Genomic DNA, 16,960 nt, shown 5'->3' on the forward strand with positions numbered 1-16,960 from the left:
TCAAAACAATGAGTAAATCCACAAGAATGACACAGCTCTAGTTAAACATCGCTACTTGTGGTAAACAGAAGCGCAGTAAACTGTTTTCATCAGGATTCTGTGTTAACAAGCTGGGTGTTTGTGTTTGTGGCAGGTGAAAAGGGCTCCCCTGGCATGGTAGGGTTCCCAGGAATGCCCGGCACCGCAGGACTGCCAGGGGCCCCGGGGCTGAAGGGACCGCGTGGGTTCCCCGGCAGGGTCGGACCTAGTGGAGAAAATGGGGGGCAAGGACAGAAAGGTAAACCTCACACTGTTCTGTCTGAGGCACGGGGGAGAGTGTATTCATTCTGAACGGTTCAGAGTTCATGTTCATCATGTCATAATTACTTGCTTCCGTGGTGTGCAAGGTGCATCCTATAGCTTGGAGGTTGCCGGTTCAAGTCCAGACTATTCCACTGCTGATCGTGGATGGGAGCTCCCAGGGGACGGCGTACAATTGGCTGAGGGCTGCCCGGGGTGGGGTGGGGTGGGATGGGGGGTCTTAGGTCAGCCGGGATGTCCTCAGCTCACAACTGCAGGCTTGCCTGTGAGCTGCCCAGAGCTGCGTTGCCCTCCGATGCTGTAGCTCTAGGTTGGTTGCATGGCGGGCCTGCAGAGTGAAAAGAAGTGGTCGGCCTACAGCACACGCTTCGAAGGACAGCGTGTGTTCATCTTCGCCACAGCCGAATCAGCGCAGGGGTGGTAGTGGTTTTTTATATATATATATATATATATATATATATATATAATGGGTGACTGAAGTTGGACATTTCAGGTTGGGTAAGATTCAAATTGTAAAATCAATTGCCTATTTACAAAATTTTGAAAAAAAATCAAGTTAAAAAAATTACCTGCTTCCATACTTTACCATTAAGTTTGTGCAGTCAGCAGAGTTAAAAAGTCCCAATGTCATGTTATATGGTACATGTTTATTCTATTGAATGGATGCTAGTTTTAAAGTGTAATCACTGTAATTGAGTGCTGCAGCTATTTCCTTGTTTCTCTCTGACTCTCGTGTGTGTGTCCATGTAGGTGACCGTGGAAGCCCAGGTGTGCCCGGTGAGAGAGTGGTCCCACTCCATCTCATGTCAAAAGGAGAGAGAGGAGACAATGGATATCCAGGAACAAATGGATTCCCTGGCCCACGAGGTAAGTGTTCAGAGTAAGCCTGCCTCAAGTTCATGGCTGTAAGCGACACTAGGCCAATCCAAAACACAAAACAAGAAACGCAAAGGAACTAATAAGATTTGAGTAACTAAAATAAAGTTGGTGTCTTATTGGAAGCTTGTTTCAAGGGCTTTCAAGCAAGAAAAGTATTAATTGAATACATTGAGGCAGGGGCTGGCACAATCCCCCACCCCCCCACCCCTCGGTCCACTTGAGCTTGACTGTTGAACACCGAACCAGCTCCGTGCTCCTGCTGAGGGCTTGATGACCTGTTCTCCCTGTGTTTGTGCCCAGGTGATAAAGGGCTGCCTGGGCAGGGAGGTCGCCCAGGCCGGCCAGGTCTGCCGGGCTTCCAAGGGAAGGAGAAAGGCTCTCCCGGGGACCCAGGCTACCCAGGGCCAAGCGGACAACCAGGATTCCCAGGACAGAAGGGCTCTCCCGGCATCATCGGCTTCACAGGGATGCCAGGGGAAAGGGTAGGAGCACAATCTTGTTCTGTACTGATTTGTTTAAAGACTAATTCACTTAAAATTTACTGTGATTTTACTTTTTTCATGTCACATACTATTTTCTGATGTTTGCATCATTGTGAGCAGGCATGCTGTGAGCCAGGGAAAGGGAGATTAGAGAGAGATGCTAAAAATGTAATTGGAGCAACAGAACTCAGAACCACTCAATTATTGTACCATAACATAGTAAAAGAAATGTAAAAAACAAATAATGACATTTGAAACGGTTTCTTTTAAAGGGTTTGTGTTGAACAGTACATAAGTCCCTCTTTTGAATCCCAAGCTCCAGGGTTCAGGGCTTGGCCTAGCTAGTGATACATGCTTGAGGGGTGTGGTACTTCGATGCATAAACCTTCCATTTAAAGCACTTGAGAAAACATTTACCCACATTGAAGGCTTCAGTTAGGTGGATTCGGTTTTGTTGACCTGTATTCTTTAACAAATGAACTGTATAATAAGCAAATGGCCAGCGCGTGATGGTAGCGTTCTGAAGTGAGGTTTCTGCATTGCTCTTTTCCACAGGGTTCCGATGGGTTTCCAGGGCCTCCTGGATTCCCAGGCAGTCCGGGGACACCCGGACAAAAAGGTAAGAGTTACAGTGCTGTGTTGCCATTGCAGTGCCTCTGAATGTACTGGAGTCAATTGTAGTAATACTGCTGTGTTTGTCACGTTTGGCTTGCAGTACACTTAGTACACTATACTGTAAACACTACTTCTGAACAGTCAAACCCACTAAATATCTCTTCAAAAGGACTGAGCATACATTGTGACAATAAGCAGATTTAAGTAACATCAGTAACCGAACAAATCAAACAACCATGTATACATTCAGGTTTTTTTTTTAATCCTTTTTCGGATAGAGCAATTATTTCAGCCTCCGTGGCTATGTTTTAAATCTTTGTTTTTCCATGAGTCAAACTGGGTGATGTGTCCCCAAGACACAGTGTATACAGAATGTGCTGATAATACAGTACAACCAATGCAGCATTTTTAAGTGATATTAATTGGGGTAGAAATCAATTGCGTGACTCTTAAATTTCCTTGATATTAAGCAGTGTGACACTAACCACAGTGATATTGTCAAAAGCTTGTTTCCATCGACTCCCATTATGTTGTGGTTGAAACATTTCAGTTTGAGGATAATGAGTGGGTGTGATATTAACATGAGTGATGATAAGCAGGTTTGACTGTATACTAGAATCCCAGTTAGGCTGAATGTTGCAAAGTAACACTCGGCTCAACAGTTTCTTTTAACTTCATATTTTAAGAAACCATTTGAGATGCACATTTCATATCACAGTGTTGGCTAATCTTGGCAGTGGTAAGGATAAAAAAAGCATTAGTCATATCCGTTCCTTAGAAAACCTTTGCAAAGTCTGATGTTCTCCAGTAATTCAAATTTAAATATCCTTTAGTATTCAAAGGTAACTAAATATTAATTTCCTATTAAAAGTCCAATAAGGTTAATGGAGGATATGTGACAGTTTTTTGTGGGTATCAATAGCAAAATCAAACAGCCAGAGAAAGTTATGATTTTCCTCACAAATTAAGTCTTTGCGCTGTAACATTTTGAGAAGCCTGTTGAATTGGTGAAACTCTTCTGGTTACTGTTTGTGGTGTGTTACTCCATTTAAAGGTTCTCTCTGAACTGCCATTTATCTGATCTGTTATAATTCGAAGCTGCAGGGTTGTGTAACTCAGTGCTAACACTGTACTCTTTCCTCAGGTGATTGTTGGAGTGTGTAACTCAGTGCTAACGCTGGACTCTTTCCTCAGGTGATCGCGGCGATGCCACTGGATCTCCTGGAGCCCCTGGAAACAAAGGATTCCCCGGCCAGTCTGGAACTCCTGGTGAGTAGAGGAGGAAAGAGTCCTTGAGTTGTCTCTGAGGAATACAGAGTATGGTACTGAACTTTCTGTTTTCTGATACAGTTTTCTCACTTGATACCCTGCTTTTTAATTCTGTATTCAGTAGGTAATGTACGCTGATTTATTTTTAACACGCTGTCCCTCTCAGATACTCTTACGGAATTGAGTTTTGTTTTTATATTAAACGGTGAGAAGGTTGGTTAATTTTATCAGTATTTTTGCCCAATAGTTTAACCACCTTCTCTGTTTTCAGGCATAACAGGTAACAGTGGCCAGCCTGGTGACGCAGGTTTCCCTGGAAACCCCGGAATCAACGGACAGAAAGGTTTGCCTGGAAACCCAGGCCGCTCAGGACTGCCAGGTAGGTCTGTGTCATTACACTTCTGCCCCACGCTCTACATGCAAGGCAGGCGCTCCAGGATTTCAGCAGAGCTTCCCAAGACACACCTTTTAACAAGTATCAGATAAATACAGAGAGCACAGTAACTGTTTTTGAGTTTATTTTTATTTTTATTTTTGGTGGTGGCAATACAAAGTGTTCTACAAATGCACAAACAAGCACTGTGCTGATTCCTGTCCACCGCAGATTAAATGCTATGAAATAGTTCTCCAGTTTTGAATTAATGAGTCACTGCTTAAAATGGCAAAGGTGCACAACCAAACTTTTATCACAGGCCGCATATCCACAGAACTACGTTAACCTAATGTGTATAGCGGGCTGCACATTACTGAAGAATAATCGGAGTTTAACCCTTCGCTGCAATATACATGTAGTCAATTTCCATTAGAATTACTGTTAATTTTATTTTGTTCTGCACGATAAACATCACAAACAAAATACACAAAACAATTAACATCAAAGCATTAATATCGTACTGTTACCATGTAAACACACATTGCACAATAACACAAAGCAAATTAAATATCTACTTGCTGAAGCAGTTTTTACTTTAGTTTATTTGAGTTGTTCAGTTGTAGCAGTGGCAAAAGTCACAGGGCAGTGACATTACTTCCCTAGCAACAAGCATGCTATGTTAACTTGGGAATGGGCTCTTTCAATACAGTGGGTTTGTGCATTTGAGAAAGGAGAGTTAGATTCATGAAATTAGTTGGAGACAAGCTGACGAGAAGCAATTACCCTCCACAGTACCATTTAAAATGGTGTGCTGCTTTTTAAGTTTAAAAAAATATTTACGATTGTTCATAAGTGAAACGTAATTAATACTCTGAGAAGAGGCTATAGGAGATGAAAACGGAAGGGAGGGAGGTCCTGAAAGTAGATCATCGTTGTGTGTGTAAAGAGAGTCTTTGATACTGTGTTTGGTTTAAGTCAGTAATGTAGTAGCATTAAGCCTGGTGTTTTGTGCGGACTGTGTTTAGGTAGCCCTGGTTTCCCCGGTGCTCGTGGTAACCCTGGTTTTCCCGGATCAAGTGGACTGCCTGGATCTCCTGGATTCCCCGGCTCTAACGGCACCCCCGGACAAAAAGGTAAAATGGGGAAAAGTTACTGGATTGAAGTTTTGGCCATCACAGAGAGCCAGCCAATTAGTTTTAATGAAAATACTATACAATGCAATAGAATAGAACTGCAACTGATCAATAAGTAGTTAAAACATTTGTCGTTTTGCCTGTGTAATAGTCACCAGCATATTAGTTGTTCCAGCCTCTGAGCAAGCCTGAGATAGGTGGAATTTCTGTAATAAGGCTAGTTTAAAAATGACCACTAGGGGTGTGCCAACAGGGAGTTTGTAGGGTATTTCCCATTTTAAATCTTTAACAAACTCAATGTCTGTGTCACGTTGAGAGGATATGAAGTACCCCTTGTGTTAATGTCCTGCAGGTTTCGCTGGCCCCCCTGGTCTGGATGGTCTGAACGGATTGCAGGGGCCAAAGGGCCCACCAGGAACACCAGGTCAGTTTCTCAGTTATTTGACCACTTTACACTTTATAACACATGAGGCACAACATGTTATAACCTCATTGGACCAATCAGAACATAAGCAATTAACTACCCTACTGGCTTGTTTAAAGCTACCCCTTGGTTCAGTGGATTATGGGGGTCTATGCTGCCTCATCTGGCTGGGAAGGCGGTGAGCCCAAGAACCATGTGGGTTGGAGGCAAATAGTGTTTTTTTGCTTGCATGTTGCGTAATAATGAGTATTCTAAGATTCGACCTTAACAAATTCTTCACTTCCCAAGCTCTTTGAGCACTAAATATGGCTGCGTGCCTCAGTGGATCTCATGGTAAGAGTGTGTCTTTCTAACCCAGCTCTGTTGCTTTCCCAGGTCTGAGTGAGCCTGGGGCTGCTGGCCAGCCTGGTGCCCAGGGACTCAAGGGGGAGCCTGGTACTCCAGGAGCAGCGATAGGGCCACAAGGCTTCCCTGGGCAGAAGGGTGGCAAGGGAGAGCCAGGTGAGTGAACAAGGGGAGTCTCTTTTTTGGTTCTTTTGAAATATTCCAAAAAAGTACAAAATACAAGCAAAGCCCACACTGTCGATGAATAGCTGTTGCTGCTTCCTGGTACCTGATCACTTCCTGTGTTGTTGAAACTCTGTCCAATGGTCTAGCTGCAGTCAGACCATGTGACCCACAGCAAAGGCATCAGGATGCAGCAGTTTATCTATGATGTATGTATTGTACTTGTAATATTTGCATATCCTGAATGTATATCCAAACATAACTGAAAGATTCTCAGCACTTCAGTCACGTTGGTCACTGTCCTCTTTAAACACAGGGGATTAAACTGAAGACTGTTGACAGACCTCAGTCCAAACAGTCCAGTGTGTGTTTGTGTGTGTGTGTTGGCCTCAGCATGTCTCCCCCTCTGTGTCTCAGGTTCTCCCGGTGTTCCTGGCTTCCCTGGGCTCCCCGGTCCTGCTGGGATTTCCCTGCCCTCAAACATTCCCGGGAGACCGGGCGATATGGGCCCCCCAGGGCGGGATGGTGAAACAGGTGCGTACCCCGACTGGGTGTTCTGTGGTCAGGGTTCATTGCTCTGGAACAGGTGTGCAATGCAAGAGAACAAGGTGTTTGAATGAAATGTAAAGTGTGACGTAAATAGGCATTGTAGCAACTGTATTGATCGTACAATTGGAAGTACTCAAATAATCTAAATCAATTATTTTTCAATGCCTTCATCTAAACAATACATTTATCATTGAATTTGTCAAGTTTCTTTTTAGCATTTCTAAATTTAGCAATATTCAGTGTTTTATAGTTAAGAATGATTGATCATACGCCAAAAATTAGAAACTCCCCTTGTCTGCAGTGTGAGGAAATATACGCAGTCGCGTAACAAGTTGTGTGATCTATTAGACAATTTAAAGCAGAGTTCTGTGCAACTATTCAGCAACAAAAACAGAAAAGCAGAAGAATCTCTGTGATTTCACAAGGGGCATGATAGTGACCAGCATGTATTTCTCCAATGGCACAGTTTTGTAGAAAAGTATCTCAAGTAAAACACAACTGGTCACAAATAGGGAATGCCAAATGGAGCCCGCAGAGAAGCACCAGACGTCCTTCAGTCTTGAACTCAAACAAAGGCTTGTGGGTTAAGTGGTTCTGCCCACAATGAAGGTCATTCCTTCATTTCTTGGCCAGTCAGTGGAACAGTGTGTTGCCCTATTAGTAGAACACTTCTACCTATTTCCATAAAGCTGAGAAGAAGGTTGTTCAATTTCAGCACAGACGGCAAACAGACACCAACTGTTTGTATCTTTGTTATATGTTGATGACTCCAGGGCTGACAGGTGTACTGTATCTGCCCTGGCCATGCAGGTTTCCCAGGCAGAACTGGTCCCCCCGGCCCCCCTGGTCCCAGGACTGCTCAAGGAGATAGAGGGGACCCAGGCTTCCCCGGCGTGCCAGGATTACCCGGGTCAAAGGGAGACCGAGGACCCGCTGGGTCCTCGGGAATCCCAGGGGCCCCTGGTCTCAAAGGTAAGACTCAGTCTGGAGAATCATACTACTAGGAGCAAAAGTTTGTAAATGTTTCTTTTTCTTTATGATGATGGTTGCAACCTTACTAGAGCTAGATGGATGTAGATTATGATGAAAAGTGACAAATTCTCAATTGTATACAACATGCTAAGGGTCTGAACAGATGGTTGTAATAGATGTGTTCAGATTATCTTACAATTGTTCCAATTGATTGGTACTGGTCTTATTGGTGAGCTGGTCACAAGCAGAGAGTGGATTTCCCAACACCATGGCCATGCCATCCATCAGGGATAAAATGATGCAATGCTACTGAATAGGGGTGTACCGATTTGTGATACTTTCTTTATATGGTATCTTGTATTGTAATAGAGGTATGTATAGCTTGCATCGTGATACAAGACCAAAAACAGACCATAGCATAGCTCAGGGCAGATCACCAAAGGGTTCTGGGATAAAGAATATGGGCCCGATCTTCGAGCAATCCCCTCGCTAAATTCGAGCCTCACAAAAAAATAGTGCTTTGGCACAAAATGAGGGATATTCCAAAATGGCACAAAGCAGTTGCGCGACATTGGAATATAGCAGTTTTTTGGGCAATTCGCAAAACTGTCTGAGCATCCACTACCAAATTAGCAACTGCACACAACAGCCAAGCAAGAATACAGAATGATGAACAGTCACCATTAATAATGGCATTACCCCTATAAGCTGCTATCATTGGTGTTGCCGCAGAATGTACCGATATGACAGCGGATGAGACCACACAATATATCGTTCACACATACATACGGACCATTCAAATACACAACTGGCTCCATAGCTAGGCGCCGAGTTTTCAAATTAATGATCTAATAACGCCACTGTTTTATTGAATATGGACGGTATTGTATCACAAGAAAACACTATGTAGGTTTCTTTAAAGGCCAGCTGATCCGACATTGCTGTATCTTTTTGAAGTAAAATAAAAAAAAGGCTTTGGATACTGTCTTTCTTTCCTGAATGATTTTTTTATATAAGTCGTTCCGTGACAAAGTCACACTCTCTGATTTGTAAATGTAACAAGGTCATTCACCTGCAAATTAAACATCAATCAAGCATTTTTGTATACACAATACACAGAAATGCATTGTTATTCATTCTACTCACCCATTTGAACATCATGATTAAGCCGTTTGTAAGGTTTTGATTGTTGCTGGAATGGATTTTTTTCGTTGTCTTTTTTTTTTTTGTAAGAATAATAATTAATTCTAAATGCGCTCCTAAAATGTTAATTGTAGCCTACTATGATTTCTCAATAAATGAGCAGTCTCTATACAATTAGCAACATAGACAATCGGCAGACTGGACAGCTGCATAAAAACTGCCAGAAATTAGTTAACAGAACTGTTTGTCCCGCCTCAGCTAACTTATGATTGGACTGCTGCAGAGAAAATACAGGTCTTTGATTGGTTGGTCGTATCACCGGTCTGACTTTAGGTCTTGGCCTTTCACACACAGCAAGAGTTGGTGTTTGGCTCTCTGAAATGCAGCTGCCCACCCCTCTCCCGTAATGCACAGCAACCTGTGGAATAGCCAGATAAAGCAATGTGCCACAAGATGGGTGTATGAGGTATCTATACAATTAATTTACAGATGTGTGGCAACTCACAGCAAAGATAACAGGCAGGACCCCCCTCCCCTCTTCATCCTTCTCTCAATCTTCATTTCCATACTTTGATGGTACACGTTGGATGCCGATATGCCTGTGCAGCAGTGAAGAACACATATAACTGTATATGTAAACACACTACCACTGTCCATCACATCAATACAGGGATAAACACATAACTGATCCGGCCATCCAGATTGGGGGGGGGGGGGGGGGTTCTGTACCATTATACGTTTGTACTATTGTACCCAACTCCAGAGTGGACTGTTACTCTGACACTATTTGAGCCAGCGGTGCACAGTTATTGGAACTAGCTCATCCAAATTATCGCGCAGATATTGGTATATTCAGACGAATTAGGGTTTTTGCCCAATTCAAATTTGATTTGGCTATGTGCATGTTGAATGTCAATCTGGAATACATTTGCATCACATGTCTCTAATTACGGATGCATTACCATATGCTACTAGGACCGCATTAAAGAAACAGAAGGACAGAGGTGGGTGCGTGTTTCCACACTTGTCTATTGGGCATGGGAATACGCTGTAAACATCACTATGATATGAACATGTTATATATGTTATGGAAACAAAAAAAGAGGTTTATTGCTTGTATGTTTTTGCCGCAAATTGACTATGGTGATGCAGTATATAGGTTTGCATTGCCATCAACTTTATAAACTGGCCTCGCTATGTCATGCAGCATTGAGGTACGTTACAAATACAAGATTTAATACTCATTGTATATTATACGATTTGGTAGGCTGGACTTCTTTGATGCTACACAGGTTGAAACACTGGTATATTCTGGTAAGGCTATTCAATGTAAATTATATGAATATACTTATTTAAATGAATACCTTATAGCTTCCCATAGTAACCGTAGCCTCAGATCTCATTCTTTTTTTGCATTTTAAAATCCCAAATGTGCATACTGAGGCTGGTAAAGGATCCTTTGCTTATTATGGCCCATGGTCCTGGAATGAGTTCCAGTCCAAACTAAAGCTGCAGACCCAGATATCTTTATTGCAATTTAAGAGTAAACTGCACGATTTCGTGACTGAGAGTTGTAATTGTTTTAAATAGTTGACTACTTTTGTGTGTTTTGGTTTAAATGTGATATATTGTTTTAAATGTGATTTGCCTGTGTCTTAATGTTATTTTATTGTGTATTTGTTCTTGTTGTTCGATTGACTTGCTGCTACCTGCTTGGCTAGGTCTCGCTCGTAAAATAAGTTTTAATCTCAACGTGACTACCTAGTTAATATAAATAAATAGGAAGATATTGCATAGTCAGCAATCAGTTTGGGGTCATACAAGTACTAATATATTTGTGCACAGTTTTTGCAAAGGCTTTGTTGGGCACACAAGCCGTCGTCTTATATAATATAGATTATAAAACGACGAGTCGTGTGTCTAGAATAAAATGGTTTTCCAAATAAGCTGTCTAGAAGGGCTAGTATTTCGATAGTATCCTAATACTAAGTGGGTATTTGGTATCACGTTTTCAGAATACTGGTATCCAGAATACGGACAGATTCATTCGGAATACCCTGCTTACATGGCATGGAATAGCTATTCAAATTTCCCACTATTCCGACTACAACTGGAATCCTGATAGAACAAGACAACCGGAACAGGTGCCCGGATAGCAATATGGGTGCAGTGAATTTCACCTACCACGTCTGGCAGGTGCACAACCTCATAAAAACCCTGCATTATCTCCTCACTGTTTGCTCTGGTACTGGGGAATTTAATATGTTCCTCAGCACGTTGCAGCAAAGCGGTTGTGAATCTGTCGAGGTGGCGGGACACGGCTGACTGGGTGATCCCCACTGTATCACCTGCTACCTTCTGTAAGGTCCAGGTAGCCAGGATACACATACAGACAGACACTACCAATTGGTCAGTCAAGGCATGACTGTGTAGGTTTGTTCTGTCCAGGGCAGCATGTGACATAGATGAGTCAGCATGTCTCGGTCAAGAGGATACCTGGACACGACTTGCTCATTGCTGAGCTCCTCATATGTGTGCCGAGGCCGGTACACCCTTTCAGCATATCTTTGCCTATGTCGGGGTTGCTGTTGCTGGGTGTGTCTTGCATCATTCACATCCACATGTCGAAGGATGCGCTGCATGCTACCCACTTTTCCCATTGTTGCCTGTTTGTAGTCAGTGCTGGAATGGTAGTGTGCACAGAGTTAACACAGTCCTTTTACAGTCCTTATTCTGCGCGTCACAAACCTGGTTTTGTGCTTGGCGCATACCTTCGAATATACCAGGATCACGCATATTGTTGGCCACTCCCCCCATATTGCGCAATGCATACGTTTGATTTCTGCAGAGTACAGAATGGATTGTGACATTTCGAATATGGCAACTTGGCACAATTTCGGCACAACGGCCATCTGTGATGCGCATACCCCTCTGCCCAGTGCACAAACTTTTCGAATATCGGGCCCTAGTTGGTATGGATACATATTCTCCCTATCTCGTTATAGCTTTGTCTTTTAAAAAAAAAAAAGGTCCATCATTTAAATGATTATTTAACCTCTAATGCTTCATAGGAGTAGCCATTCACAGTTACACATTATAATGCATGTGGTATCGCAACCTGCATGTCGTGTTACAGTATGTATTGTACTGGGAGATGAGTGTATCATTCCACCCTTAGTCCTGAGTTCTGATACTGTATGCCATGTCCCTGGCTGCTGGTGGATGTATTGGAAATGCTAACATCTCTTTGCTGTGTACTGCAGGTAGCCGTGGAGACCCTGGCATTATGGGAATGCCAGGCACAGATGGATTCCCAGGAGATCCTGGGTACCCAGGACCCAAAGGTCAAAAAGGGAGTCCAGGTGAGGAGACATGAAGCATGACTATGCAGACAGCTGCCATTGCTTCCCTGCTTACGAATGGGTTTGAATTACACTCCGTGGGTTAGTAACATATTGTCTTGATCCCTCTTCCAGGTTACAAAGGAAAACCAGGCCCACCAGGTCAGACCTATCGTCTGGAGAACATTGTCACGCCTACTGGTGACTCTGGGCTGCCTGGAATCGATGGAGAGCCGGGAGAATCAGGATTCCCGGGACGGCCGGGAGAGATGGGGAGGCCAGGTAACAAACGGAGACCAGAGTGCTGCACAGTGCACTCCTCTTAAAAGAACGCAGACACTTTGGGACAAAGCCTTTTGTCCACAAGACAGACAATTAAACATTCACAGTGCCTCCTTACTGTTATTTTGTTTTTGTAGACACACACAGATAAACACATTGGAGTAGATATCAGCGCAAAGTTGTACATACCATTTTTTGTGTAAGAAGTGGAGACATCAGCATCATCCAGGCAAAATCATATCACAGTTGCCCATGGAAAAAATACTGTACTCCTGTACTTGGAAGCATTTTACAGCTTAAATATAATAAAAAAACAGAATCTAACTTCTAGCAACGGAAGCCACAGAATGATTGCTATATTTAAATACCCGTCATGAGAGTCTGGTTTTATGTCTGATTGTTTGTCTTTTGATTGTGTTACAGGGCAGAAAGGCCTTCCTGGTATCACTGGGAAGACTGGAAGGAATGGGAAGCCTGGCCCTGATGGTGTTTTGGGAGATCCTGGTCCCGATGGCATTCCCGGACCCCCTGGTTTGCAAGGTCAATATTGTCTGTCTGAATTGCAGGCAAATGCCCACTCCATGGTAAAACTGAGCCCATTGTCATAATAGAGAGATGATACAATAATTGTTGTTTTCACACATTACATTAATGACATCCTTTTCTATTTTTTATTTTATTTTAGCAGTACAGTAAAACTACAAAGAAGCTTAGTTAAAAACAAATTGGTGATTGGTGATTGACAAGTGATTTCTCATTTTTCAAACTTCATAGCACCCACATTTCTTTGCTTGGAATGGGTTTATCTCAAGTGCAGTGTGTATAATATGTTAACACATCACAGTTTGCTGTTAAGAGTGGAGGATTGGGAAAACCCATGCTCTTTTAATTGAGCTTGGGCGATCATATGCGATCATACTTCACACATGACCTTTCTCTGTGCATTAGATTTGCAGTGATGATGAAAATGCAAATTACCTAGTAGTAGTTCCTGTGCGGTGCAGTATGTGCTTTGAAGCATTTGTTTTCTTGACGTGAGTTTGTTCCAGCTCTCCCGCAGTATTTGTGAGTGAGTGTATGGGGCTCGTGGTGACGCTCCAGGCTGACTCTGTCTCTCTCCTGGTTCAGGTGCCCCTGGGAAGCAGGGTGGAGTGGGTCTGCCTGGTAACTCTGTCCGCAGCGTCAGTGTCGGCTACACGCTGGTGAAGCACAGCCAGTCAGACCAGGTGCCCCCCTGCCCACTGGGAATGGACCGGCTGTGGGAGGGGTATAGCTTGCTGTACGTGGAAGGACAAGAGAAAGCACACAACCAGGACCTGGGTAAGAGAAATGAACTGCGCCAATACAGGGCAGACCAGTCGAGACACATTGCTCGCCTTCCTTAAAGGTGGTTTTCATTAATATTTTTTTTTTTTTTTTTTTAAATCACTTGAATGCACTTCATTTGGCAAAACTGAACTGAATTTTATAAATAGGGGCTCTATTTTATTACAGGAAGATGGGAAGGTTTACATTTTAAGTCTGGCCTCAGGGACTAGCTGGGAAATTGTTTGTAGCTCATGCTGGTTAAGCCACCAACAATTGAGCTGTGACTGTTATTGTCCGAGTACTCATGTCCTGCAATCAATCTCCTGCCTCTCTCCCCTCCAGGTCTTGCCGGCTCCTGCTTGCCTCGCTTCAGCACCATGCCGTTCATCTACTGCAACATCAATGAGGTCTGCTACTACGCCAGCCGCAATGACAAGTCCTACTGGCTCTCCACCACCGCGCCCATCCCCATGATGCCGGTGTCCCACAACGAGATCCCGCAGTACATAAGCCGCTGCTCTGTGTGCGAGGTGCCCTCACTGGCCGTCGCGGTGCACAGCCAGGACATCACCATCCCGCCCTGCCCTGCGGGCTGGCGCAGCCTCTGGATCGGATACTCCTTCCTTATGGTGAGAACAGCAACGGGATTGCTTGGGATCAGTGGTGCACAGCGAGGGGCATTCTGGCTCTGTTATTTGTAACAACCGTACCCTAATTACTTACTTAAATGAACCAATTACACTATTCAGATGTTAATCTTGCACCCCTGATTTAGATCATCTGTAAGTTACCCTACATTATAGAAAGTTATATTTTATAGTCATTGTAATTCCCTTTTGAGGGTATCAATCAATCTGTGTATGTCGCACCTAAGTTTTTACTCCGAATCCAGTCTAACCTCCAAGCACCCTGGATACACCAGAATGTAACCATGAACCTGTTGCCCTGCAATACTCTGCCTCTTGTGATGTAAGAAATACATCAGTGGGAAATACCACAGAGAAAAAATAGGAAACAGAAAATGATAGAGTAAATCTAGAAAACAAAAGCGGCACATTTAGTTTAATGTAATTCTTTGATGCACATACCCAGTGAGCCTTTTACATGCATTCTACTTCAGTCTGGAAGGACTGAATTTGCTTCACTCATTTTAAAGTCAGATAGTGAAAATATTGTAAGTGTTGATTTCCTCCAGTTCTGTACAGTGGGTGGGGCAGCATGCACTTCCTAAACCCCTGCTGTGTTCCTCTTGCAGCACACAGCAGCCGGTGCGGAAGGGGGGGGTCAGTCCCTGGTCTCTCCCGGCTCCTGTCTCGAGGATTTCCGCGCCACACCTTTCATCGAGTGCAACGGCGCCCGTGGCACCTGCCACTACTTCTCCAACAAGTACAGCTTCTGGCTGACCACCGTGGAGCCGAGGCGGCAGTTCGTGGAGGCTCCCCCCTCGGAAACGCTCAAAGCTGGGCAGCTCCGTACACGAGTCGGCCGCTGCCAGGTCTGCGTGAAGAACTTGTAGTAGAGAAACCTCCACTACCACCAAGACTGACCACCAAGCCTTTATTAAACAGGGCTTGCGTGAAACATTGAGAGACTGCTAGACTTCTGCCAGCCCCCCCAGTGGACCGAGGGTTGGGTTTGAGTGGCTGACAGGAGTTTAAGCTTGCCAGGTTTTACACACCCCGACCGGAAGCTTCAGATGGGTCTAAAGTAACTATGAGGAAAGGGGCTTGAGTGATTATACTGTGTTAGTTTTTTTTTTTTTTTAAATGGTGCTATACTACTTTAATGTTTTTATTAATTTTGTTTAAAGTGCTTTATTATTCACGGCTACCTCGGGAAGTAAATCAATCCACGAAACATTTGATTTTTAGAATTGATTTTAAAATGGAAAAGGGCATGAATGCACTGATGGCTGTCAAAGGAAGCTGCACACCTTTTACCAGAAGGATGTGTACACATTTCAAATGGTAACCGACGCAATGGGACTTTGTCACAGATTACTTCAGGCATATCCGTAAAGGTGGGTTATCAGGGAGTGTCCAAGTTGCTGAAATCCACAAAGACATTGTCCTGTTAGTGTTACCAAATTCCTCCACAACTAGAACAGCTTTCAATTGACTTAGATACAGGGATGCTATCCCAAACTCGGACCTTCAAACTGTGGATTTGTAATCTTTTACTGAATTTCTTAGTCGCGTCAATTGTACTACTCGGCATTCTGCTTGGACTGCAGACTCTGTTGACTGACCAGTTTGTTTGCATTTCTCTAGGTTTGCTGTAAGGTCCACGAGCTGCTTGCCACTGTGCCACCATTATGTTCTTTTATATCTTAAGATGACGACTGTCAATTGAAAATCAGACTTTTTTTTTTTTTTGCTTCTCATAATGCTTTTATTATACTAATGCTAATGGAAAACAACTTTCTGAAACAATATATACTTTTAACTCTAACTTCTTTATCCATACCCATCTGTGGTGTACATATTTCATCATTTTAAAATATTTTCAATATTCTGTTGGTTTTATATAGCTCTTGGTGTAGATCGCCACATTTATTTTACTTGGCCTGCATCCAAAATCTGCTGTCATTATTTTAATCTGACTTCCACTGATTTTAAATTTAGAAGAGGGGCTGATTCGTGACCACTAGACTGTCTTTCACTGTAACCTTTTCTTTCGGAGGTATCCTTGATTACACTATTTATGTAAGTATCCAGATGGTGTATAATTATTTTACTATATTCAAACCCCTATTGGCATAAATAAAAAGTTTAATACTGTCGGGTGTATGTACATTTGACCGCTAAAAATCACTTTAATTGTACCTGTATTACATTGTTGTTTTTGCTTTGTTTTATAATTCCATTATATATTTTTTTATTGTTCATATATATAGTGTGATCAATAAAAAATTGAATTATAAAACAAAGCATATATACAGTCACCTCCAGAATTATTGGCAACCTTGATAAAGATGTGCAAAAAAGGCTGTATAAAATAAACAAAGGTATACTTTATGCTCAAATATGGGAAAGCTAAATTTGTTTACACTAATACAATTGCAATTATTTTTTAATACTTTTTTTCTCAAAGATGTGTCAAAATTATTGGCATTCATAAAGATTCTTATAGCTAAAATCAAAGTTTTAAATCTGCATTAACATTCTACTTTTTTTTTTTTTTTTTTTAAGTACATCTCAGTCTTAAGGAACTGTATTGTGGCCTTCCATGGCTTCCTGTTTCACTGGGGTATAAAAGTGAGGTAACACGCATATAAAATCCATTTGTCATCCATCACCATGGGGAAAAGCAACAAACTCACAAATAAAGAGACAAATGGTTGCTGACCTTTGGAAATCAGGCAATGGGTACAAAAAAATAGC

General features: G+C 42.7%; 1 protein-coding gene across 4 annotated transcripts in view; it reads left to right on the forward strand.

Annotated features, from left to right (window-relative positions):
- LOC121295438 (collagen alpha-6(IV) chain-like) overlaps positions 1-16,781 on the forward strand; it is a 109,063-nt gene extending 92,282 nt beyond the window's left edge. For all 4 annotated transcript variants that reach the window (XM_041220042.1, XM_041220043.1, XM_041220045.1 and 1 more), the window contains 17 exons: positions 134-277; positions 1,051-1,167; positions 1,480-1,661; positions 2,217-2,280; positions 3,471-3,545; positions 3,817-3,924; positions 4,944-5,051; positions 5,404-5,475; positions 5,851-5,976; positions 6,400-6,516; positions 7,342-7,503; positions 11,910-12,008; positions 12,123-12,269; positions 12,693-12,809; positions 13,398-13,589; positions 13,920-14,206; positions 14,833-16,781. In XM_041220042.1, the coding sequence (XP_041075976.1) occupies positions 134-277; positions 1,051-1,167; positions 1,480-1,661; positions 2,217-2,280; positions 3,471-3,545; positions 3,817-3,924; positions 4,944-5,051; positions 5,404-5,475; positions 5,851-5,976; positions 6,400-6,516; positions 7,342-7,503; positions 11,910-12,008; positions 12,123-12,269; positions 12,693-12,809; positions 13,398-13,589; positions 13,920-14,206; positions 14,833-15,093 (2,378 nt within the window). In that variant the 3' untranslated portion in view covers positions 15,094-16,781. The remainder of the gene's footprint in view (positions 1-133; positions 278-1,050; positions 1,168-1,479; positions 1,662-2,216; positions 2,281-3,470; positions 3,546-3,816; positions 3,925-4,943; positions 5,052-5,403; positions 5,476-5,850; positions 5,977-6,399; positions 6,517-7,341; positions 7,504-11,909; positions 12,009-12,122; positions 12,270-12,692; positions 12,810-13,397; positions 13,590-13,919; positions 14,207-14,832) is intronic.
- The last annotated feature ends 179 nt before the right edge of the window (positions 16,782-16,960 follow it).

The sequence above is a fragment of the Polyodon spathula genome, chromosome 20 (assembly GCF_017654505.1).
Source record: "Polyodon spathula isolate WHYD16114869_AA chromosome 20, ASM1765450v1, whole genome shotgun sequence".
NCBI classification, from domain to species: Eukaryota; Metazoa; Chordata; class Actinopteri; order Acipenseriformes; family Polyodontidae; genus Polyodon; species Polyodon spathula.